The sequence below is a fragment of the Haemorhous mexicanus genome, chromosome 6 (genome assembly GCF_027477595.1).
Source record: "Haemorhous mexicanus isolate bHaeMex1 chromosome 6, bHaeMex1.pri, whole genome shotgun sequence".
NCBI lineage: Eukaryota > Metazoa > Chordata > Aves > Passeriformes > Fringillidae > Haemorhous > Haemorhous mexicanus.
Window position 1 is genome coordinate 28,439,605 of NC_082346.1, and position 25,412 is coordinate 28,465,016.

The 25,412-nt window shown below is 40.9% G+C and overlaps 1 protein-coding gene across 1 annotated transcript in view; it reads right to left on the reverse strand.

The window, feature by feature from the left end:
* Positions 1-1,065: 1,065 nt before the first annotated feature.
* Positions 1,066-25,412, reverse strand: part of SPTBN5 (spectrin beta, non-erythrocytic 5) — a 90,984-nt gene continuing 66,637 nt past the window's right edge. The window contains exons 45-68 of the mRNA XM_059848214.1: positions 25,169-25,357; positions 24,305-24,382; positions 22,705-22,877; positions 21,590-21,680; positions 20,799-20,945; positions 19,537-19,674; positions 18,537-18,793; positions 18,200-18,386; positions 15,585-15,797; positions 15,022-15,218; positions 14,231-14,435; positions 13,347-13,541; positions 12,092-12,247; positions 11,397-11,614; positions 9,581-9,770; positions 8,602-8,778; positions 7,536-7,640; positions 5,953-6,573; positions 4,965-5,036; positions 3,332-3,418; positions 2,836-2,927; positions 2,598-2,683; positions 1,970-2,105; positions 1,066-1,390 (exon numbers count right to left, since the gene is read on the reverse strand). Of these exons, the coding sequence (XP_059704197.1) occupies positions 1,216-1,390; positions 1,970-2,105; positions 2,598-2,683; positions 2,836-2,927; positions 3,332-3,418; positions 4,965-5,036; positions 5,953-6,573; positions 7,536-7,640; positions 8,602-8,778; positions 9,581-9,770; positions 11,397-11,614; positions 12,092-12,247; positions 13,347-13,541; positions 14,231-14,435; positions 15,022-15,218; positions 15,585-15,797; positions 18,200-18,386; positions 18,537-18,793; positions 19,537-19,674; positions 20,799-20,945; positions 21,590-21,680; positions 22,705-22,877; positions 24,305-24,382; positions 25,169-25,357 (4,185 nt within the window). The 3' untranslated portion in view covers positions 1,066-1,215. The remainder of the gene's footprint in view (positions 1,391-1,969; positions 2,106-2,597; positions 2,684-2,835; positions 2,928-3,331; positions 3,419-4,964; positions 5,037-5,952; positions 6,574-7,535; positions 7,641-8,601; positions 8,779-9,580; positions 9,771-11,396; positions 11,615-12,091; positions 12,248-13,346; positions 13,542-14,230; positions 14,436-15,021; positions 15,219-15,584; positions 15,798-18,199; positions 18,387-18,536; positions 18,794-19,536; positions 19,675-20,798; positions 20,946-21,589; positions 21,681-22,704; positions 22,878-24,304; positions 24,383-25,168; positions 25,358-25,412) is intronic.

The following is a 25,412-nucleotide window of genomic DNA, read 5'->3' on the forward strand; positions in this document are numbered from 1 at the left end:
TGCACTTAAAACAAGGCTTTTTCCAGGTGTATAAGTTCTACTTGTGCTAAATGCCTGCTGAGAACTTCACAGGGCTTTCACTGGTTTCAAGATTGAATGGAAGAAATCTGGGAGAAGATCTTCTGGCTTACAAAGGTATGGAGAACCTAGAACAAAATCTACCTCCTGGGGTAAAACCCTCTTCAGTGGAATGGCAAAAGGCAGGGTGAGGAGGCAGCTGTACTGAGCCACAGCTAAGGCACATCTTTCTTCTATTAAATGGTAAGTTTAAAATACTGAAGCTGTTTTGGTTTTTGGTGTTTTGTTGGTTTTTTTTTAAATCAGTTTAAAATGGTCAAAAGTAATGAAATGCATCAGTTTCTCATTACTTTGATGTGCTGGGTCTTTTGTTTTTCCTGACAGGCAGCAGCTTCAGCTGGGGTAAACAGAGGAGAGTGATGGACTAGCCAAAAAATGAAATTATTAGCTCACCTATTGGATGCCTTGACTCAGAAACAGAGATAAGTAGGGGGAAATATATGTATTCTTCCCTATGATTACACCATACCTTAGCATGTGAAGCTTGCTGTCTGGGGACTAGAATTCCTCCTTGCTGTCCTACTTTTCTTCTCCTTTTACACCGAAACACTGATTGTTCGTGCCTTACTGAAGTTTCAGATTCCATTAAAAATGAGTAATGCTGCAGGACTTTTTTTTTTCCTGGTAGCTTCATCCAGAAAGAATTGGCAAATAGAGTATGGTTGGTTAATGTGTTGTAAAAAAGATTGCAGAGACCACAAAGTGCTGTAGGAAGCATATAACATTATCTTTGGCTGCACAGACCACCCAAGCCTCATAAATCTATTCTGTTGGTATCTGCAAATCTACTTGCACATGGCTGTAGTTGACTCACAGATGCACCTCATGCACTGCTCACTGCTACCCATTCCTGTCTCACAGAATCATTCCATGTGAGCAGTCTGGCTTAAAGGTCCCCCTGCCCTTTGTCATTTGCCATTATTACCCAAGTGTTATCTACCCCAAGATACTAAAGCAAAGTTGTTGTATGCACAAAAATACACCAGATGCAATCCTGTTAAGTTATATTTAAAGATTTTATGAGATTAAATACAGAATTTTAAAAGTTCAGAGGGAAATGATTGACTTAAAACATATTAATACACTTCTGGAGGGCTGAGTTAAGTTATAATTGTCTGAAATTCATTGAGGCAAATGTCATTTTTCTCTTCCTGCTTTTAGTAGAGAGGGAAGCAGTTTTGTTTTATTTTCACTTTGTTCTAGGCTTAGGGTGGTGATTGTGGCTTGTGTCACTGTAGGTCCATCTTCTTTAAAATCTCTGGAAAATTCTGCAGACTCTCTCTCTGGTTTGATTTTGAAGGAAGGTGTTCTCCTACAAAGAAAAGGCATCATCAGAAAATCAGGTAAAATCTAGAGGAGTTTGTCTCTCTATGTATGTAAGGGCTCGTTAAGTGTTTAGCTCAGCAGCAAAAGTCTGCCCAGCTGTGGGACTAGGATTTTACATCATAGCCTGTAAGGTTTGTACAGACTCCAAATGCAAGAAAAATTATTTAAACAGGCCAGGTTTCTGAATTTGGCTGTAGCTGTCTTTTCCTTGCCTGTGTCTCCCCTGAGCCTCCTTTCCCCAGTCTCAACACCCCCAGCTCCCTCAGCCTCTCCTAGCAGGACTGTTCTCCAGGCCCTTCTCCAGCTTCATTGTTCTCCTCTGGACACACTCCAGCTTTCCTGAAGTGAGCAGTCCAAAACCAAACAAAGCACTCAAGGTGTTGCCTCACCAGTGCCAAGTACAGGGGGACAATCACTGCCTTACTCCTGCTGGCCACGTTACTTTTGTGACATTAGTGACAGAGGAGCGGGACTGTTTGACCTCAGGGCAGCTCTTTGTAGGTGGCTGCTACCTGAGCACAAGCAGCACTGACATCTGTTCAGCTTTGCAGCACAGGGCCCATACCTGAGGAGTGAGCTCTTGCTGCTTAGTCTTTCAGTAGAGTCCCTGTCTGGAAAATCCCACACTCTTTTCTGGGAGGTCTCTGTGTTTGAAAGGAAACTTTGCACCATCGCTGTAGAATGGGATCTGTTACCATGGCCTACAGAGTAAAAAAAAAAAAAAAACAAACAAACAAACAAAGAAAAAGTAACATTAGAGGTAGAGTTTGCCACTTCTGAGTCCATTACAATTTTCTCTGACCATCATAGTTATAATTATGCCACGGCTTCCTTCCCAGTAAGCCACTGTGTAGAGATATGTCCAGAAGAGATCTAGATTCAGAAGAAAAGCTGGTGATCAAGATCCAAAGCAGCTCCTTAATAAAAGGACAAATACCACACCCCTAGCAGAGAATAACCTGATGTTGGCCACAGTACAACTGAAGCCTGCTTTTTAAGTCATCCTGGACATTCCTCTACCAGGTCACTACATCACAGGAAGCAGGTGACTTGTGTATTGCTCTCTAACAGAGGCAAAAAGGATGGCTCAAAATGCCCCAAACTAAGGACATCTTGTCATTCTCTTCTCTTCTTTTTCTCTTACCATCACTTGCTAAAAGCACAGCTCATTCTTGAAGGAAATGAGAATATACCTATATTATTCTGTAGTGATTGCAGCCAGTCCTCCATCAGTTTCTGAGAAGGTGCTGCGAAGAAATACTCTGCTCCATCTCTCAGCCTGCAAAAAAGGATAGGAAGAGGTGAATTATACCTTCTGTGCTTGTGAGTGTGAGACACTCCAGTCATGCCCCCTAACAACACACAGCCTGGGGTGACTGTGGGCAGGGAGCTGCATGGGCTGTTATTTGTGCCCTTCTCCGTAAGACTCACCGCAGCATGAAGGCGTTCTCCTTCCTGCTGTAGTTCACCAGCCTCTCACATTTGGCACCAGAAATGCCAAGGGACAGGACTGTGCATATGTTCTGAAGGGGGATAAAATTAAAACAAAATGTCTTCTGTGTCCTTTCTGCTAGGATTCAATTCCATCCCAACCTTCAGGCAGACTACACACCCATCTCTTTATGCTTCTAACTTTCATTCCAGAATCACTGAATAGGGTGAACCACATAGGAACTATGGACAATTGCATTATATCTTGAAGGCAATACTTGAATAAGATATGCCTTAAAATAAGTATCTTTGAAAATTTCTGGAAGCTTATCAGTCTGTTTTCAGTTGTATCAGTTGAATAATCACTGAATTTTCACTCAGCTCACATTTGAAAGGGAACAGATTACCCCAGCCCCTAACCAAAGGTGACATTTTAAAATTCATTTTTACATATGTAGACACAAAGTTTGCTCAAAAGATTAAAAAACCAAATTACCTTAGTTGCTTCTTTGTCATCATTATAGAAATCAAGTTTTAATCCATCAAGTTTTACATAGAAGGATTTCCAAGACCTCGAGTGTGGCTACATGAATAGAAAAGGTAATAAAATTCAGTTGTATATATTTTATAGGAGTAGTGAAATCTTTTACATGAAACTTTCACAGGAAGCCAAGATCTGTTGATATTATGATCACAGAAGTTCTCACAGTCATTGTTATCTCTTAGAAAAACAGGACCTGCAATGGTTTCTGTGTGAGTGATTCAAGAAAGGGTCTCTATGAGTCAGAACTGAACAAACAACATAATCTGGTTCAAGCAAGCTCTATACCATGTGGTCAGCAGCATTGCTGAAGGTGCATAATCAAAGTTCTGTCTAATTTTTGGCCACTAAAACTCCACTTTTTTCCCTAGCTGGAATATCAGCTCCTGCCTGCTGGTCACAGGCTGATTTTTGCAAGTGTTACTATCTAATGTGGCTGCTGAATTCTTCTTCATTTACTAAACTAACCCCAGTGGAATGCTACTGAGCAATGTGCAAAAGTAGCAGCTATTTCCAAGCCCTACTATGTAGCACTGAAACTTAGCCTAGTGCCATGAGACTCTTCTTGATAAAGGATCCTTAACTTATATTCATATTTTGTTATGCCAGTGAATAAAGTTGACAATTTGGCCATTCAGAGAAAAGGAAGGAAACAGTTCTGAGGAAGGTTAAGTCACAGCTTTTCTTGTTGGGGGATATGGAAGTTCAGTGTCTCTGAACTCTTAATTTTGTGTGCCCAGAAGGGAAGAAAAATAAATTTCTCTTCCAGAAGATGGAGTCCATACCAGATTCACCTTTTAAAAGAGATCCTTCAAGTTAAAATTTCAGAGGAAATATTCTATGGGGCAAATAATCCAAGACAACTTGTTTATGTGCAAATACTCAGCAAAAATTGATGTCTGTAGATTGGTGGTGAATATTAGAAAATTTTCTGGCCTGTCATGATCATTAGGCTACTGCTTTGAAGTGATATTATTTCCCAGGATAAGAATTCAGATTTCAGTTTCATTCAAACCTATATTTAAGAAACCAATTCTTCAAAGATAAAGAGAACCTTAATTCTGTTCTAGCACAGCTGGAAATTACAAATATCGGGAGCTTGAGACTGAGGGCTTCCACTACTGACAAACTTTCACAAGCTGTTACAGGATCATGAAGCTTTAGGTTTTTTTGGTGTGGTGGGGTTTTTTTGTTGTTGTTGTGGTTTTTTTTTTGGTTGTTTCATTTGGGTTTTTTCCCCCTAATTCAGTTGATACATTGAAACCAGTTGATATATTGCTTGTAATTAGGAAACTGTAATTAACATGTTCATACAGCCTAGACTCTGGTTTCTAAATTCATTAACTGTAGACAGACTCTGTTCTGCGTGATTCCCATGACAGGCAAAGATTCCATTGTCTCTTTCTCTGAGAGATCAGGTACTGCCAAAGCCAGTGGACACCTCCTCATGCATTTTAGGGATAACTGAAGCAAACCCACACTACTGAGCTCCTCTTCAGCAAGAGCTTATCCTGAAGAAGTCAGAGCAGATCAGGACTATAACTCAAGGAGTAATGTAATAACCCAAAGTGATGGTATTTGTTTCTACCTGTTGTCTTCGTGGAAGGAGCTGGTCTCGCTTCTCTAGGAAACCCTCCATGTTCTGGAGACTTGCAGAAACCTGAGACATACAAGAACGTTGCTGCTTAACTTTAAAATGGCCCTTAGGGCTATGTTAAATTTCTGAAGGTATTTTTTAGATAAACTCCATGCAAAGAAACTGATCTCTAGCCTTTACAATGACTGCACAGCTGGAAATCCTCACTAGGATGCAGACCACCTAAATGAAGAGAATTCAACTCCTTCTTGAACAGTTTACTTATGGAATTTTCTCTTAGTGTGTTAATTAACTAATATTATTTTTATATTATTACATGCATTTTACAACCTAAATTGTTCAAGTTATTCATACCACCTCCACAATTGTTGAGTACACCAATGTGTTGTACTGCTACACTTGGATCTGTGACAAGGGTGCTCCTCTCAAGAGTAGAGGAGCAAAAGCAAACAATTTATCTGCCAATGAGTTAACAGTGAATTTCTTGCCAGGGTGAGCAAACAGGAGCTTCTGTTTCTAGTCTTGCACCTGGTCAAGTGTGCCATGAAGTCCTGCCTCTCTCTGACTTCTGAACAGAGTGGACTGCCACCTCACACCGAGGCTGTAGGTAAATCATCCTCTTTGTGAGACACCATCTGTTTTTAAGTCCTCTGCTGAATATTCAGCAGCAGGAATAGCCTCTAGTACAGGAAAAGAAAAAGAGAAACCAATACAATTGCTAAGACCTAGGCTATAAAAGCTTAGTAAATTAAAAATAGTTTTAAGCTGTACATAGCTGCTTAAGTCAACTGTCTTTGTGGAAAGTGTTTGAATTGCAAAGACACACAAGATACTTCTTGTTTGAATCCAGGAGTGTGTCCACCAGAATGCCACTGTATGGTGCTCTTTGTGACTTTCACACAGAACTGTTATTGCCTTACTTTAACTAGCACAGGGTAGTGGTCTTGTGAGGAGAGAACCAGAAATTCCTGGGACTTACCGAAGATGTATTCTTTAAAATCTCCCAAGAGGAGCTAGACAGCAGTAAGTTTGGTGAGTTATCTAGTGGCCTTTGTCCAGGCTCAGGTGGTGTTGCTGTTGGTTTGGTCTGCAGGCTGGAGAACGAGGAGCCTATAGCACCTTTTTCCTGGGCAGATATGTGGTCTGTGGCTTGTGATTCTGACAAATTGCTGCTTTGTTGCTGGCTTGTAGGAGTAGGAGATAAAGGAGAGCCTAAAGAACTGTGACTTTCCAAAGATGTAGCCTGTGGGCCCACCACCTTTGGTGTAGCTGGAGTGATAATCTCACCAAGCCTTGTCTCAGCTTTCATTTCTGTTTTACTGCTGCTCTGAACTTTAGGGACTTCCAACAAAGTGAATTCTTGGAACCTCGTTGGGGATTTTTCAATGGGGGAGAAAATAGTTTCCAGTGGGACCCTCCAGGACACGCTGTGTGCGGGCACAGGTGGCAGGGGCGTTGTGCTCTTTGTCTCTGTCACTTTTGGCGGTGCATTCCTTTTGTCAGATGGTTTTCTTCTCAGAGATGGAACCCGGACCACTTTGCCTTTGTCTTTCTGCTCACTTTCTTCTGTGTCCACTTGTTTCAGGAGATTCATCTCTCTCTGTAGGACAGTAGTATTAAATTTTTTAAAATCGCCTTCATGCATTCATGAATACTTACCTAAGATTTTTTTTATTTTAAGCAGGAACAGTTTTCCAAATAAACTGTCTCCTGGCACTGAATCTTAAGGCCTGTACTTCCACTGGCATTTTTAGAGTTAGATCTGAATCTAATTGCTATGTGCTAAGCATTATTTTGCTGTCCAAATCATGAATACTAGTGGCAGTTAACCTCAAATATGGTGAATTCTGCCCTCAATAAGTTCTCTGGAGGCTGTTTTTTTTTAACGAGCTAAGGAGAAACTGTGCTCCTTCTCTTGTGGCACTTCTTCTTCAAGTTTTCTGTAAGAACACTGAGTATCCAGGGCTGTTCTTGTGGAAAATTTCAGAGGGAAGGGCCTTTGTCCCTTCACTTGGCCAAATTGCAAGTCACTGAACAAAAGACAGATTAATTTTCAGCCTAAAGTCAAACACAACCACTATGTTTTTCTGGTTATTTCAGGAAAATAACTTTAAAAACCTCCCCCACAATGAAAGAGACTCTTAGAGGCTCACTGTATTAATATCTTTGGTATTTAACATAATCCATTATAAAAATCTTAAGGCAGAAGGAAAAAGGTCTCCATTTATTTTCAGACCTTTGCTATCCTCTGTCCCATTTAGTGGCTTCAGCTCCCTACTGAAATCCTGAATGAAGCAAAATCTCTCCATCTGCCTAGCAAGGGATCAGCCTGTTTCTCACTCCTTGCTTGCTGGTCCTGGCAGAAGAAAATTTCCACTTCTTCCCTACAGCTTTTTCAAGCTAGTTGGTCTCTTTTTGATCCACATATAGGTCTTGCTATGTCTGAAATATTTCAGCTTTGGTTTCTCATTTACCCCATCTTTTACATAGAGTAACATTCAAACAATCAGTGACCCACATCATCTTGTTTCATGCACAGCTCATCAGCCTTCTACGACTCACCTTAGTTTTCCTGCTGAGCTGAGCAAATTTCTCTTCCTGTGCTGCAAGCATCTTCTCAAAGTCATGATGTTTCTTCAATAATTCCTCCACTTCAGACACTGAATCCTGAATGGAAAAATTGCCACATACAGAAGTCCAAAATCAAGTCCATCAGAAGAGATTACACCTAAGATTTTCAGATTGATCCATTCTATTTAGCCAAGTGAGGGTACTGAAAAGTTTGTAACTGGATGTCTAAACTTTTTCATTTGTGTATGAAAAATAATCTGAATTTACATTTTAAAAAAAGGTCTTTATCTTGCAGTCTGTTTGCTCTGGAGGACCAAAAGGGCTCAAATACCAACCTTCTCCTTTCTGCAAGGCCTTGTAATACCATGGCTTCCAGCTATAACTGTTTATGTGCAGATTGAGCACTTGGATTCTGGCTTGTGCTAGACACAGATTTTGTTCCTGGCCTACAACAAATCCATCTGAGACTTCTTTCATGTCCTCTGCTTAGTTTCTGATACCCAAGTTCATGACTTTGTTTTCCAAATTTATTAATTATCAGAAGACAGTCAACAATGAGAAAAAAACCCCAGCAAAACAAACAAAAATATGGATGCTGGTGTTTAAAAAGGAATTTACAAACTAGCTATAAATGTGCCTGTGTAAAACATTCTACCACTTAATGGGAAGAACAAGGTGGGAAAAGCTCCTTTCTTCCCCTACAAGGTGGGGAAAACATCTTTTTCCTTATGAGACAGGCTCTCAGCAAGACAGGGAAGGTTGAGCCTTTTCCAAGTTATGTGAAAAAATGATCTGGAATTCTTTATGTGAAAAAATGATCTGGCTTCTACCAGCCCCTGGAAGCCACCACTTCCAGGAGCCCATCACCATGTCAAATGCAGCAACTGCCCTGGGCTCACTTCTGCAAGAGGACAGAGCTCCTGCCCTTTCTAATTTCAAAGACTCATTGCCTTTGAGATTGTGATTGATTTCAGGCCTGAGCTGGTCCATGAGCCAGGCCCTCTGCATATGCTAAGAGGCACACAGTGCTCAGTAATGCTGCAGGGCTGTTACTCACCCCATAGGATGGGTCTGAAAGAAAGCTCTCCTTGGCAGCCAGCCACGCTTCTGCTTGTTCAAGCTCTCTGCGGAGCAATTGGATCTCCCAGTTTTCTTCATATAACACTTTCCTCATGTCCCAGCTCTCCTTTACCTTCTTCATCAGCTCAGACAGCTCTGACAGTTTTTCTTCAATCTAGAAAAAGAATATTTGTAATGCCAGGAGTTGAAAAATCCAATCAGACTTTCACATGACAGCCAACTATCTGACAGTCACTACTCTGCCTTCATGATTTAGAAGATGATCTCTAGATAACTTTGAGATGTTAGCATAATTTAGAAAAGATGTCTGGGTTCTCTTTTTTCCTACTTGAATTAATTTAGCATGTAAATTCTGTAGCTAGATAATACAACTTTAGGCATATTCCACATACTGTATGACAAATATTCTGCCATATGATTCCCAAGATGAAACTTTATATCCATGCAGCTTGTACTATGAAACTGGTGAGAACTGGGAGAGATTCAGCAAATACATGCACTTATGGCAAGGCAACAGTGGAGAGACTTCAACTGTGGAAAGTTTTCTTGTTCTTTCTGCAATGGAAGTAATGTGAGCTTGCATAAATTCTGAAGATGTTTTCAATGGTGTGATCTCTGGATCTACAGACAGTGTCTTGGGCAAAGTCTGAAGATACACAGATAACAGAATCATAGAAATTTTAGCATTATTGCCCCTTTGGACCTTTCTGAAGAATTACATCTGTTCTGGTGAACTCAGAGACATCAGCAATGCAAGGTGATTGCATTGTAATGTAGCCCAAGAACTTCAAAATGTGTTTTATTTTTCTGTGTGTCACATGAAAGATGTAGCTTTCAATAGTAAAGAACCTGATTGTCCCATTTAGTTCTTCTGTTCTGAGAGACAAAGCAGCACCTCCTGTCTGTTTCATCTCTTTGTCCACTCTTGTTCCTAAAATATTTAATTCTTAACACACCTCTAGGGACATGAAATGTCCCTTCTTCATCAGGTCACCTCCTGCCTGCTGCATTTCTTCATATTTCAGCCACTGCTTCTCTATCTCGCGCTTGTATTCCTCGTGGCGCTTGATGAGCAGCTCTGCTCCCAGGACATCGCTCGCCAGCTCCTCAGATATCACCAGAGCATGCATCTCGTTGGCCCAGGCCCTACGGAGCAGGACAAAGGGTCAAAAGGGAAGGAATCTGAGTCTGCTGGACATTTGGGAATGCACACATCCCATGGCTGTGGATACATGTATGCAGACTTTTTTTTGCTCACAAAAGATATTAATATTCCTGATTTTGCCTGGAATAGAGTTAAGTCTATTCCTAGGAACTGGTACAGTGCTGAGCTTTGGGTTCAGGATGAGAACACTGCTGACAGCACACTGCTGTTTCGGCTGTTGCTCAGTAGTGCTTACCCTAAGCCAAGGCCTCTCAGTTTCCCAGGCTCTCCCAGTGAGGAGGTGCACAAACAGCCGGGCAGGGGGGAAACAAAGCCAGGACAGCTGACCTGAACGGGCCAAAGGGATACTCCATCCCACAGAACATCATACCCCGTACATAAACTGGGGGGAGCTGGCCAGGAGGGACCAATGGCTGCTTAGGGACAGGCTGGGCACCAGTGAGTGGGTGATGAACAATTGTATTGGGCATCAATGGTTTCTGGGAGGGTTATTTTCCTTTTTTAAAAAAAGAAAACTAAATTCATCGTTAGTATTATTACATTTCACTTTTTTTTCAATTACTAGAGTGTCCTTTTCTCAACAAATGAGTTGATTTTTTTTTTTTTTGTTTGATTGTTTTTATTTTCTGATTCTCCTCCCCATCCCACTGGGAACCTGGGGGAGTGGCTTGGCTTTGCTGCTGACTGGGGGGTTAAACCATAGCAATATACAAATACTTTATGAAGGTTTACTCAAACATCTGAGGGATTTATAATATTCCCAGTGCTGTTTCCACACATAGCCTATTAAAGATGAAGATGTAGATCTGCACATACCAAAGCACTGTGCATTCATTCTCAGAAAGAGCTAACTGCAATTGCCTAGCCTACACAGTTTAACAGTATTTTTATACATTGTAAAGGACTACACAGGAAAGTACTTCATGTGCACAAAGAGCATTCATGGAAAGAAGCACATTTATAGGTACTTTTTAAGAAACATTTTCTACTCCATAAGTCTCAACAGGCACAAACTTATTTACCTGAACTCAGGATCATCTATCCCTTAGCTTAGCAAATGTCCAATAATCAGTGGTAACCATTCCACTGTCTTTGTATTGCTACTCCTGTCATAGGTGAACTTTTTCATTACTTATTCTAGGAGATTACCTTTAATGCAGCTGCAGGAGATTACCTTTAATGCAGCTGCTTTGACTCTGAGAGAAAGGGGAACTTGTGTATATGCAGGTGTACAAATTACTTCACTATCTAACCCCACCTTCCTACAGAATCAACAGTATTTTGAATTGAAATTGTGAAACTGCCAAATTTATCCACAGGGATGGAATTCTCCAGGGGTCTGTTTAGGGACTGTCTAGGAATTAGCCTAGAAAAAGTGTCTTTGTCATGCACACTGTGCTGAGGTGTCATGGTCACCTCTGATACCTGGTAAATTCTGTGAAGTGCTGTTGAGGAGATGCCATGGATTATTGTTCAAAGAGATTTGAAAGCAAGCTGCAGAGCACCTGGGGCAGGAATCAAATAACTAACAGCTATAATTTAGAAAATCCTATATGAGAAAGACAAGAAATAAGGCCCACTGCCAAACTCAAGGGGCCAATACATACATCAGCTCCCTGCAGTCGTTGAAGTAGAGCTGGACTTGTTCTGCCTGGCTCAGTCTTGCCTTCCTCTCCAGAAACTTTTTGTCCAAGTTTTGCCAGCACTCATCCACATCCATGAGTCTCTCCATGATGTTTTCCTTAACCTGAGGGTATGTGCGGCTGAGGTGCCAAGCGTCTCCTCGAATCCTTTCCAGCTCTTTCATGATGACTCCTAGATCTCTCTGGAATGGAGACAGAATGGATTGTAACACCAAGTCACTACTTAGCTCTATCAAAAGTGAATTTAATGGTGATGCATATAGTTTCTACCCTCTGGCTGTACAGAGGCTGGAAATATGAATTTCAGTTTTCCTTTAATGCCTTGTTCATCATCAAACGTAAAAGAAACTTCTTTAGACATGAGACAGATTATTTTAGTAAATGTGGAGCTGAAGTTTCCTATGGTTCAGCTGACACCTTTGCAATTATCATAACAGATTTTAGAAGAGAAATTCATCCTTCAAAGCAAAAGCATTAATAATATCCCAATGTTAAAAACAGGAGGGAAAGGCCCTCTTCTCTGAGGCACAAAGAATATTTAAGAGTGCAATAAATTTGTCTTGCAAGCAAGGTGCTTGAGAGGCATCAGTCAAGAATCAGTCTCCTTTTTTTTTGCCATCTGTGCTTTTCTGCTACTGCTTCATCACAGATCCTCTTACCTCTACTCCCTCAAGATGGCTGAGAAGTGTCTGTACACCTGGAAGATCATAGCCATAATCTTCTATATCCACCACTGCCTCTTTCTCCTGCATCCAGCCCTTTACTTCATCCACATCATGGTCATACTGGTGAACTTGATGGGCTGCTTTTAGGTTCTGGAATAACGAAGTAATTTAATGGTAATACTCTACAGCATTTTGTGTCTGCAACATGAAAAAAGGTAACCCTAATATGTCATAATGCAGTACAAAATCACTGGGGATTTTGAGAGGAAATGAAACATCTTCCCCATTAAGTCACCTGAAAGTGAGGTGTTAACTTAATTTCCCCAGGTTCTGTTGGACAATGGAAAGAAACTCCAAAGAGCAATTTATCCCTACATAAGAAGAATGATCAAAATGGAGAGCATGAATTGCCCTCTAAAAGTAGGTCTCTACACCACAGAGGTTGTCTTGAAATACTTCTTGGAATAAAGTCTACACTGCAAACAGTGAAAATAAATTGAGCAAAAATCATGCTTTTCTGAAATGAGAGAATTTAAAAAAAGTTATAATACAAGTTTATATCAAACTTTATAGCAACAATTGTCATGCATTTATTTCTGCTAACAGACAATAGTGGGCTTGAGATACCCCATAAGCAACAGGTGAAGCAACAGTAGTGAAAAAAAATGACTGGGGACATCTGATGTTTTATATTCTCCTTAAACCAAACAAAAATGTTGAGTTCTGTCTGTCACCTCTGCTTTTCCATACATATCTGTGACTGCAGTTTCCTGAGAGGGAGTGAGCAGATTTAACACCTAACTGTTGCCTAAAGGTAGGGGGTTGGCTCTCTGTCCTCCATCACATTCTCTTCCATATGCCTTCTTTGATTTCAAGAAGTTAACTCAGCAAAAATCCTGGAGAATTTTGATCATGTTACATAAGTAGTTCCATAAAAAGACTGATAAGTGGCAGAGCCAGACTCGTTAGTGGTGGTAAACTGTTGGATTGGCTTTGTTTTTCAGGAAACTAGTGCTAGCAGTGAATTAAGGAAAACAATTACTCAGAGCTGATAAGCATCTTTCAAGTATATAAGCCTTGCCAGGGACAGTAGGGTAAGCATTGGCTATGAAGGGAAATGAATCTAGAAAAAAATGAACAAAATTTACTCATTGCCCCTGTAAACCTTGTGTTTCAACATGAGCAATGCACTGGTTTGGGAAAGAAAGGGCATGGGAGGCTGCAAGGAAATCAATGCCCCGTCTCCTACCTCTGTCCTTATCTCAATGGCATTGCATAGTTTCTCCCACATTTCATTGATTTGCTTAGCTCTCTTCTGGATAACATCCATCTTGCTGTGGCCTTCCTTATCCAGTTTAGATGCTAACTCATTTAAGGAGACAACTTTGGAATGTCCCAGAGGTTTCATCTCATTGACAAAATCTTTAAACTTTTTCTCCAGCACCTGCAGAATAAATGGGGACACAAATTTAGATAAAGAATTTCTGCCTACGTCCATGTGAGAGGCAGAAGGAATCACTTTCTCTGCTCTGTATAACACAAAAGCTATGCACTGCAATCTACAAGTGCAAATTTCTTGATAAATCCAAACGATCCGGAGTCAGAAGAAGACATTTATTGTCTTGATCATTTAACTTTCTGTGTCACAGAGAAAAATTAACCACATCCTGACAAGCAGAAGTTGCTCAGATCAAAAGCTAATGAACAGAACTTCTCTACACATGCAGCAGTTCCTAGGAGGAGTGGACACTGCTAATTATACCTCTCTGTACTGTGTGTCCCAGGGAGAAATTAATCCTTGAAATCAACAGCAAGAGATATGAATGCTGCAGCCCAGTGCTTTTGACCATAGGCAAATATTTCAGGTCCTGTCAAATTTATAAGCAGGCCAAGCAATGGAGTGTGCTGACCTCACCTTATTCCAAGAAAAGCTAACTTTCTGCTACATCTAATTTTCTGTTGGAGGGTGCTACCTCAGCAAGCCTGTCAAAGCAGACAGAAGCCAGTCTGAGTGCTTGCTGTAGAGATAACAGCTCTGCTTAGTTTTTGTCATTGTAACATGCTTCACTGTCAGCAGCTACATAAAAATTGCTTTGCCACACAAGACATGGAATACTTTTAATTTTTTTTTACCTCAACATCATCTAAGTCCTGCCCATAGTCATCGGACTCTGCTACAGACAGTTTACTGGAAAGCCATGCATCTACCAGCTGGAATTCTCTTTCAAACTGATAGAGCTGGAATTGTTCTTGCAGGCGTTTTCTCTGGGTGTCAGACTTCTGTAGGAGAGACTGATAGTCTGCTAGGATCCCCTGGAGCTTTGAAAGTATCACTGAACTGCAAAGAATAAGAAGCAGAAAGTATGTCTTTGCTTTATGGTTCTTTTCAAACACTGTTTTTTTTCTGACAGGTTTAATTTACAACACCTTTAAAACACAGAATAAACCAGATAACATTGTGGAGTGAGTTATGCTGTGCCATTAAAGCCAGCTAGCTCAGGAAATTAAAGTAAATCATACAAATGGCTGCTCTTTTCCTATCGTCCTCCCCAGATATAAAAGCAAACTTTCAATGAAAAACAGTGAACTGTCAGGAATGTTCATTTCCTTTCCCAAGCACAGTGGTTTTTGAACATTTGTGGTAAATTAGAACTAGATGACAGTTCCTGGGAGTAGACAATGGATAAAGAAGCTGATCTGCATTAATTAGTCAGTTGTAAAAAAAAAAAAATCTCATGAAAACATTAAAACAATCATCAAGTTTTTGGGGAGCACAGTGTGTGTGATGATGATGATGGAGGGATGGATGATCCCTGAAATCTTATTTCTGAATGAGCCATCAAATATAGTTGAACTTTTCTTTATTTGCCTTCTCTGGCCATTTCTGTCGGACCTGGAGGAGAAAGCTGTTTGTGCTTTCCTACCTCTCTGGACTGCCTTTGTTTATTAAGCTGGCACCTGTCTCTTGTACTTTCTCGATCCGCAACCCGAAACTATCCATGTCCAGTTTGGTAGCTTCAAGTTTGCGAAGTAAAACTTGTGTGGATTCTTCATTCTTCCCATAATCAGAGGTCTCCAGAATGAAACTCCTCTCTGCCAGCCATGCCTCCACCTCCAGCAGCTGTATAAAATACAGAGATGAGCCTTAATACAGCTTGATTTAGGTCAAGACAAGAAAACTGAAAGCAGTGGTGCACTGACACATCAGTGAGAACAGAGAGCACCTTACATGTGTTCCTCTAATGCAATCTAGCAGACACAGTTCCAAAACACAAGTACCCAGAATCCAGTAATTGCAGTTACGTGTTACTCACTGCCATTTGTTGGGAAGATAACTGTTGTTTCTCCACTGTATCCTTATTTGCCAGACATGAAAAATCAGGGCAGTGTGAATTCTGCTCCTTTCTCAGCACTTACATCCATTCAACAATGTAGGCACCAGTTGTTTTAAGAAAAGCCAAAATAAATCTCTCAGGAACATCCTTACCTCATTTAGGAACAGATGGGCCTCATAGGACTGCATAAGCCTCTGTCTCCTCTCCTGAGCCTCTGCCTTCAAGGTCTCTACAGAAGTCTCAAGCTCCTTCAGATGCTCTACAATCTTGCGAGAGGCTGAGTGGCCTCCCCTTACCAGTTTCTGTCCTGTACTGATCACTGCTTTGGTCAAAGCATCTCGACTGTTTATCTCATTCTCCAGGTTCTGGAAAGAGTAAAGTGTAAAATGATAGACCAAAAACTGAAGTTATGAAATTTTTAGTCCATAAAATGTAGTCGTGCAATTCCTTTAGAAATTTGCTTTCTATTCACAAAGGTGGGTCAGAGGTACAAAATCTGAGTGCATGCTTGAAGTAGAGTGGAGGACTTTTTTTGGGGTGAAGCAGTGATCAAAGAAATCAAATTTAGCCATGAAGTTTGAACTTTCATGTATATCTACCTCAGAGTATGGAGTGAAAAGGTTCCAATCACAAACCTCTTATTTGCAGATTCCACTGAAATATACCCAGTTCCATTCCATTATGTGGCATTTCTTGAATTAAAACATGTCTAGAGAAGAATGACCAATTTGCCTGAACATTGTTATTTATCACTTGCCAATGCTTTTGTAGAAGATGCATCTTGGCGTAGCAGCCATGGTCAACACTGTGGGTACACGAGTGCCAGGCAGCCAACAGGGCAAGGAGAGAAGAAAACCACCTCAAACCAATTCTCAAGGGCTTTACTTGAAATTAATTTTTGAAGACTGGTAGATTTTAACACTGCATGCATCCCTCCATACCTCCCCTGGGTAGGCAAGGCCTCTGCTGTGATTTTTCTGTGAGCATACATGTGTTTGGCTGACTGTGCCTGAGAACCCTGAGCACAAACAAGCCCCACAATTTTACCATTGTTCTGTTTAATTTCACAGCTATGAATACGCAGGTTCAGAGTTAGACTGCAGTGCTCTGTTAATGTAGAAGAGATGTCCTCTATGAGGAGAGAACTTGCTTTTTCAACTCAAGTGTCAAACTTGGCTGGAAAAAGCTCTGATTCTAATCTTGCCTTTAACTTCCCCCTATTGATTTCATGTTGTTGAAAAGCAACACCGTATCAGTTCCAAGCCAAGCAGCTGTTTGAAGGCATAATATATTTGTGTGTAAATGCTGTTTTGCAAGGCAGCTTTTTTTTTTTTTTTTTTCCTTCCTTAGGAAGAAGGTTAATACAGTTCACTCACAATCTCTTTTGTGGTAACAAACCAAGGACTGAATTTTGCAAATCTGGCTCATTAGGACAAACAATAGAGGTGGAACTAACAGTATATTCAATTTTGACTGTTATGTTAATTCTGACATTTGCTTGCTTGTACACCAACGTTAAATAGAAAGTGCAGAGGCTGTAGCTAATAACATGTTGAGAGTTAAAAGCTTATATTTTAATCCTGTTTCCAGAAGAATAGTAAGTAAAATGTCAGAGAATTTTATTATGCGCTGATTTTATGGTATATATCTCCCACTCTCACAGTTAGTTGAAACATTTTAAGACTTAGCCAATTAACAAAAAATAATCATAGCCTAAAGCAGTATCTCCTCTGTTCCTTCTTCTATGTGAAATATTTTCGCAGATTAATTCAGCTCAAGCATTTTTTTCTTCTGTGAACTTAATTACTTTCTTACCATGCCAACAAGCTCATAACTTTCAGGAGTAATTGCACACAAAACATTTATGCTATTAATCATGATGAAACAAGCTTTTCATTCTTACTGTTTCACAATGATTGCACCAGATGCTTGGGCTTTCTCTCTTTCTGGCTGTGTGTATCACACACATTGACAACTTATAGGATCTCTTGTCTTTCCCAATCCTAATGCAGCTTGCACAGATTTCTCCAAAAGGCATTGACATGGCACTTAAATGGGATGTCATATGCTAATATTAATATTAAATACCAATAGCTGCTGGAAAATCTTAGGAGGAATATTTTTTTCTTCCACCTTGTGTTTGCAAAGAGACAGTGCTCCTTATTAAAGAACTATGAGGAAGGTATTTATTGGTATTTGAGATGACAGTATTCCAGGCACTGCTTTCTCTGATGGCCCATCTGAACCTTGTGAAATATTTCAGCAGTTGTCTTGAAAGCTACCACTGGAGTGAAGGTCAGCGAGCATAATAATTCCCTGTTAACTCCCTCCCATCAGAGCAGAAGAAATTTTGGGGAAAAATGTTTTCGTGGGAGCTCATCCTGAGACATCTGAGCAATGAACTTTCTTGGATGTACTGAGCTTGAAAGCATTTTGTTAGGACCAAAGAACCTGAAAATATGCACAAGTTTGTAAAATCTATTTTGTATGAAAAGGCCAGGGTTTGAACTCAGTTCACTGAAAGAGCCAACATATCCACAGAGGGCCTGTGGTGTGGTACTTGCACCACTGCAATGATAACCAGGATGGCATCCTGCATGTTGCCAAGTCATGGACATACCCTTGAAAAAGAAAAGGCTTAAAGTGATCCCTGGCTTCCTGACTCCTGTTAGCCAAAGCACAGCAGAAGAACTTTGCTAGAGACAAATTGAGTTCAATGTTCTCCATTTGATTCTAAAGACTGTGAATGGTTCTCACATAACACTACCTGATGCTTTTCTTGTAGACTCTGAATGGTTGCCAGGGATTGGCCATAATCCTTGGAGGAAGCCATGGGGAGCTTCTCACGAACCCAAGCCAACTCCTCATCAACATCTCGGAAGAACTGGTACTGCAGTCTGCTTGCCTCCAGGCTTCCCCGCCTCTCCTGCAGAGGATCACGCAGCTTTTTGTATCTGCACATTTTAAAGATAACCCAGTGAGGACTACAGATTCATAAGGAACGAATGCAAAACACTCATTTCAGAATAGTGTAGAGAAGGAAAGGAAAAAGAATATTCAGGGAAGAAAAAAGCTGGCAGAAGACAGGCCAGGCACTCACACACCTCTGCACCAGTTCATCCACTTTCTCTTCCAGTTCATCAGCAAGGAAATGTTTCTCCTTCTGGAATTGCTGTGCTGTGACCACAAGCTCTTGGAGCCGGTCCCTATGGGCAGCAATGTCTTCCTCTAGTTCCTCTTGTTTCTTCAGATGACTGTTCAAAACCACCAGATCGTTGTCATTGTACGGTGCTTTCAGGTCATTTTCCACACCTTCCAACCACTTCTCTGTATCCTCTACATTTCGCTGAAAATGAAGACCCTGAGAACAAGCAAGAAGAAAAAAATAATTTAAACCTTTAAGACAGATAATGTGATGTAAAAATCTCAGTCACTTTCAGTAAAGATTGCACACAAACATGGAGCACCTTCCCACTGCTCAGTGAACTTTTCCCATACACAGTGGTGGTGCAAATGAAGAAGAGAATTCAGTCATGGTGAAGACAAGAACAGATGCATTAAACATCAATAGCTTATCTTACTTGTGTTGCACAAATGCAGATTGTGGACATAGCATCTTAAAAAAAGAACATTTAAAGGGAGAGCTGTGTTTTGTAACCACAGATTTTCTGATAGCCCAAGCAAGCATAACTCACAGTCATGAGAATTCATGTGCCTGCAGCTAGAAGAATGAAAAGCAGCTGTAAGCTTCTTTCTCAATGTGCTGGAGAAAAGATGCCCCTGACATAGATGCAGAGTTGACACATATGAGTAAACATATTTTTCCTCAGTATCTCTTTCTGGAGTCTGGATCTAAACCAGCAGCAGAAAGCGGACTGGAGCCCAGCCTACAAATCCTCTTCCCTCCATAGGGATGTCCAATTATCCTGCCAATTCCAGTCAGTCCACACTTAGTAGATTCTTTGCAATAATGGTCTTGAGGAATCCGGCTGGATTGTATCAAGTGACACACTTGTGGATGAGACATGTAGCAAGGCAGCTGCGCTATCTCTGGAAAAGATACCAAGATCCAGCCACTGGCATCCCTGTAATCACTGGCATTACCTTGTAAGCATCCTGCAGTTTGGTCCATTTATCCTGGCAACTGGCTAGCAGCTCCTCCCATAGCTCTTCCATTTCTTGTAGTCTGGACTGAATGGCTTCTGGGGCATAGTGCCTTTCATGGAGCATCTTCTCCCCTTCCTATGTCAGAAGGAACAGGCAACATATTCTTCCTTTGCTGAATGCACCAGAATATATCACTTTTGCCTTCATAATCAAAGTCTACCAGCTCTCTTATGTAAAGGGCCAGCTGCAACCTTCACCTCCTGACATAATGGGTGGAGGGATTGCAGAGACAGAGAAAAACCTAATAAAGACAGAAGGCTTACTGAAATTAGGGCAGAAACTGCACAGCATGGGAAGCAAGAGCTACAGCAAGTGAAAGGTGCTATACCAGGTCAGTAGGTGTTTCTAAAGAGCAACTACTAGGACTATTCCCAGCAAAGAAGGCAGGGCACCATGAAATAATGTGAAAGAGATTCTGCAAACAAGTCTTTAAAACCAGATAATTTTACTGAGGATTGTAGCTCCAGCCTTTAACCCCCATCTTGTTGTGTCTGCAAACAGGAGGATTGAAAAAGAAAAGAAAGGAAAGGAAAAGAAAAAGAAAAAAAGAAAAGGGGAAGTGTTTCTAAGATGCAGATGAATCTGGAGGGGGCAATCTACTTTTAAGGTGGTAATCTATTGCAAAATACATCTAGTAAGGACTGAAAATAAAATTAATGAACATGTTACAGTCTGTCCTTCCAAACTTATCATCTGATCACAGCTTCTGCCAAATATCTGACAAGTCTTGTCAGGTTTCCTTCATATCTCGCCTACTAACGTGTCTCTGCAAAGGAAGCCCTGGAAAACTCTATCCTTTTTGTTGGACACATCTTATATGTCTTGTTAAGGCTGTACATGAAATCAGATAGGTTCTCTGCTGGAAATAAACAAGGATACCTCTAAAGTGGCATTCACCCAGAGAGTGGATTGAATCTTTTATTGCAGGCCCCCATCTGTTTCCATTGCAGGCACAGTGATAATGCATAGCAAGGTCACACTAGATAGTAAGAGAGAGAGAGAGTGAAGAAAGAGATGGACACAGAAAATTCTTGACGGACTAAAGACGAAGCTTCTCAGTGTACCCAGAGACAACATGGACAACACCAGTGAGAGGACAGGGACTCCCCCTCCCTTGGCTGAGATCCCTGTAACTCACACTGTCTGCAGAGTCTTTCATGCCAGTTTCCCACCCTGGCCCAAAACCCCGCTTCTCTCACTGATTTGATGGAGTCCAAATGGTTTCTATTGGCCATGATCTCTGCTTGGAAAGCCTGGTGCCTCTGCAGTTTGGTCTGCAGGTTGCTTGGATCCTTCCAGCTATCATCCTGGGCAATGCTATTCTTCTCGTTAATCCAGGCAGCCACCTGTGGGGAGGGAAGAACAGAAGTAAACAAAATCTTCAGTGTTTCTTCAGTTTCTTCAGCTCCAGCCTGCCAGGCTCTCCTCTTATAGGTATAAAACAGGGAACTGGTAAGTGGGGACTGAAACGAGCTGTCCTTCTGAGGTTCTGCTTCCCATAGCTTCTCCTGCCCTTCATGAGATCACTCCTATGTGTTTGTTTACTAGCACTGTTGTCTGGAAAGGGAGCTGTTTCTATCAGATAGCCCCCATGCAGTGAGAAAATGCATGGGCACACATGTGCATGGGGGAGCACAGACAGTGATCCCCCTATTTCTAATCCATTGTCAGAATCTCACCAAAAAAGAACTAATTTTTTTCTTCTTATGTTTTTTTTTTTTTTAAATGGTGGCACATTCCCTTTTAATGCATTTATTTCTTCTGCATTTTGCTGTTGTCCAATGTACAGTATATCTTTCATATACTACACTAGACTAGAGGAAAGATTAAAAAAATATCCCTTCATTCTTATCCTCATCTTTCCCAATATTATCGCATTCCAGGCTCAGTTCCTTGATTTTCCTCACAGTAAATCTGTCTGAGCATTCAGATCTATGCAGCACAGCATGTTTTAAGAAACCAGAATACTGTGAATCCTGTGTAATTGTACCTCAAAAGAATTCTTCAGGAACTTCTGCAGGAGCCTTGATTCCTCTAGCAAATGTCTGCGAGCAGCAGCATTCTCCAGCAGTCTCTGTTTTCTGAGGTGAAGGCAGATGTGTGAGGTAAAAGTCACAGAGTGAATTAGATAGATAAGGGTTTTCAAATTTCACCTCTAAAACACACATGATAAATCCTCCATTCCCTAGGAGGGAAATGTCCATGATATGCAGATTCCCTTGATCTGGGAAAGATTGTGAGCCGATAGATATGTTTAAACTACCCACAAATTCTGTGTATATAGTATCTGCCTCTAGAAATCACCATTATTTCCTTTCAGGGTTCAAGAGAACACAAACTCAGCACGTTTCTTATGTGGAAATCCTGCAAATATGATGGTGGTTGTCATGGATAAACTAAAGCTACACCATCCTTTAATTTTTTTCCCCCAATTTTTGGACCTGCAGCACTTTATTTGTGTTAATGCAGATGTGAGATATTAATAAAGCATATCAAATTAGACAACATTAACAAATCAATATGTTCACTTGAATCAAAAGGGACCTCCTTTTGGAGTCTCTTTTCATAACTTTTATGCAGCTCTTTTCATCTACCACAGCAGGGAATACAACTGCTTTTACTCAGCCCTTGTTTAAGATGAACAATATGGAAATTGCTAGTAGCAATAAAGTAATTCACAGGAGAGGGCAAGATCTGATCAGAAAATTTGCAAATGCCCTAATGGATCATTTGAGTGGGGCTTAAAGATCAACCCCATCAGAGCAGAGAAAAGCAGTTGTCTAGGAAATGACCTTTCCTGATGGTATTTAATGATAATGAAGTATTTAATGGCATGGCAGGCCTTCTGTTTGCAGCACTGTCCCAAAGCCAGACTAGAATACAGAACTAAAGAGAAACTGCCTTTTTCTGAATCCTGCTCCCCCTCCCCTCAATTGCCTGCTAATGAAATGCAGCCAATTTGGGAAGACCCCATTGCAAAGCATGAAGTTGAGCAAATGCAAACCAGCTTATAGTTCTCTTAAATCATTTAAAGATAATGATCACAGGAGAAGGGTCTCATTGCAGAAGAGATTGGTGGCTGACATGGGAAGGATTTGACTTCACCTCCTCAGAACAGCCTGGCATCTGCTGCTGATATTTTCTGAGTCATAATGCTTGTTCTGTGTTAGCTGCTGAGCAAATGAAGCCATCTCATTGATTTTCTCCATCTGAGCTTCCAGGGCTTTTTCAAACTGTGTGTGTTTCCGCTGCAGGCTCTCCACACTAGACACTGAGTCCTGGACAGAATTCAACAAAGGGAAGCTGTTTTCAGTCAGAGTTTTTCCATCCAAAACACTGGTAATCCAGAAGGTAAATGGCATTTACCCCAGATTTCCAAACTAGTTGTCAAGAAAATTTATTGTTCCTTGGAATTGATTGGCATTGATCTGACACTTGGCACCCAAATAATGTTCCATGCAAGGTCTGAGGCCGTTATTTCAATGCTGGATGCTTAGCTTCTCGTGCATATTGTTGTGCTGCTTAGGACACATAACTTCTCAGGAATTGAAACATCAGCCCCTAATTTTAAATCAGTCTTAAGACAGATGCTATGTTGAAAGCAAACGTGGGATGCCAAACTGAAATCAGAGTTAAGTGAACAAATATGTCACAGAAAGAGGTTAAAATTAGAGTCTCAGTTTCAACTCATGGAATTTGGAAGAGCTCAGATCCAGATTTGAATTTGAGGATTGGAGTCTGACATTACAGTTAATCCTCAGAGAAACGCTTCTTGTAATGTTTGTGAATCCCAAGATTAATGACTCAGAGTTCTCCTTTCAGCACCCCTCTGCACTTTAATTATAGAACCAGTGGTGTCAAAATGTTGTTATCCCAGTAAACTCTGCTTCTCCACTATTCTAAAGGAAGCAATAAGCTCACATCAAATGGGTCAGAAAAAACCACTAAACTTCTGGGTGCTTACATGAGTCATTGGATGGGAAATTACTCACAGAGCATTTTCTGCACGTTACTGAGCTAAATATGATTGGATGACTCCTTCTAAGTCTCATATACTGTAATGAAGGGACTGCAAATACACTGAATTCTGAGATGTTTTTGTAGCCCCCACAGAGGCAACTAATTTAGTAGCACTACCTATACAAGGTGTAGGGTGAGCTAAGTGCCAGAATGTATTTCCAGCATCCTGAACAGCTTTTGCAGCCCATGCATCAGTCTGCAGTTTCAGTCATTGCAGCATTACTGATACCTGTGGTAGGTAATTTAAAGCTACTCTGGGTATGCCAGCAGTGACAGCAGTGATGACTTGCACTCTGCTGGCAAATGTATTTGGGTCAGAGAAGACAAGCCAGGCTGAATGGGGCATTGAACAGCCTGGCTGCTGGGAGGTGTCCCCACCCATGGCAGGGGGGTTGGAAATGGGTGGTCTTTCAGGTCCCTTCCAATGCAAACCATACTAGAATTCTGTGCTTCTATGCAGTCTCATTTCCCTGCTATACTCAGAGCAGTTGGATTGTTCCATTTCTCTTAGGGCTGAGATTCCCATCCTGTGTAAAGTACCAAGGAAAGAAATCTGATCCTAAACCACCAGCAGGGCAGAGCAGTAACTTCAGAAGGAGAAAGAGCACAGGAGGATTCAGAGCACATCAGGCCCCTCTCCTCCAGACTGATTGCAGAGAAAATTGTAATTTCTCAGAGCACATACCCCTAAGTCCTCGTTAGCTAGGAAGGCCTCTTTGCTGCTGAGCCAGCTCTCAATCCGTTCCACGTAGCCATAGAATTTCTGTGTAGGGAAAAAACCCAACAGTCACAAACAGGACAACATGCTGAAATGCTGTAAAGCAGAAGCTAACCTGACTTCAGCAGAGTACACTGAAAAAACCAAACTTCCGTGGCTATTTCAAAAATTAACATATAATTAATACATGAAAAAGCATTGAAACTGCCCATACCATAAGATTTAAGTTCTTATATATTTGGTGATTTTAGATGGGATTAGTAGCCCAGCTCTTATTTAAAATACATTCTTCATTGTAGAATCTCTGTTTGAGCAGAAATTTTTAAAGTGAGATGACTGTTACAGAGAAGTATTTCTGGAAAACTGCAGCCAAAATAGTTATTTTATAAGGAAAAAAAGCCAGGAAAAAATACATTATTCTGTCCATGCTAAATTTTTCTTCAGTTTTTAAAAAAATACTTGTCTGGCTCCATGTCTTTTTGGGCAGGTTTTAGAATTTGGAAGAATAGTGATGTCGTGTTATAGGTATGTGTCTTTTTCCAGATGTATGAGAGTTTGACCCAAATTTGCTAAGTTTTACAGTCTTTGAAAAACATATCAGCACATATTCCACAGAAAGTTCTATGATTTGTAGAGGTAAAATTTTTCAAAGTCCTGTCACCACTGAATGTGTTTGGCCCTCGGCCTGCCTTCCAGAAACCACTGACATACAGATGAAACACTGGGTATTGTTAGCACATCTTTCATGCTACCATCTCATAAATTTGCTGTTTATATCAAGAACAACTGTCAGTGGCATGTGCATCCTCTCTTGAATGTCATTTTACTCACCTGTAAATCTTGTGCCTGAAACAATTTTATATATTGCTCTTTCCATGCTTGGATCAGTTCAGACCAGGCTTGCTGCAGTCTGGAGAGGGACTGGCGAATCTCAGGGGTTGCATAGTGACCTGAATTGCCAAGTTCTTTACCAAAGTCACTGAGAGCATTGAACCTTTCCACTCGGGCTTCAATCTCCTCCTAAAATACATTATTAAGGTTGATGTCAAGGGTTTGTGGAAAGCCAGTTATTCAG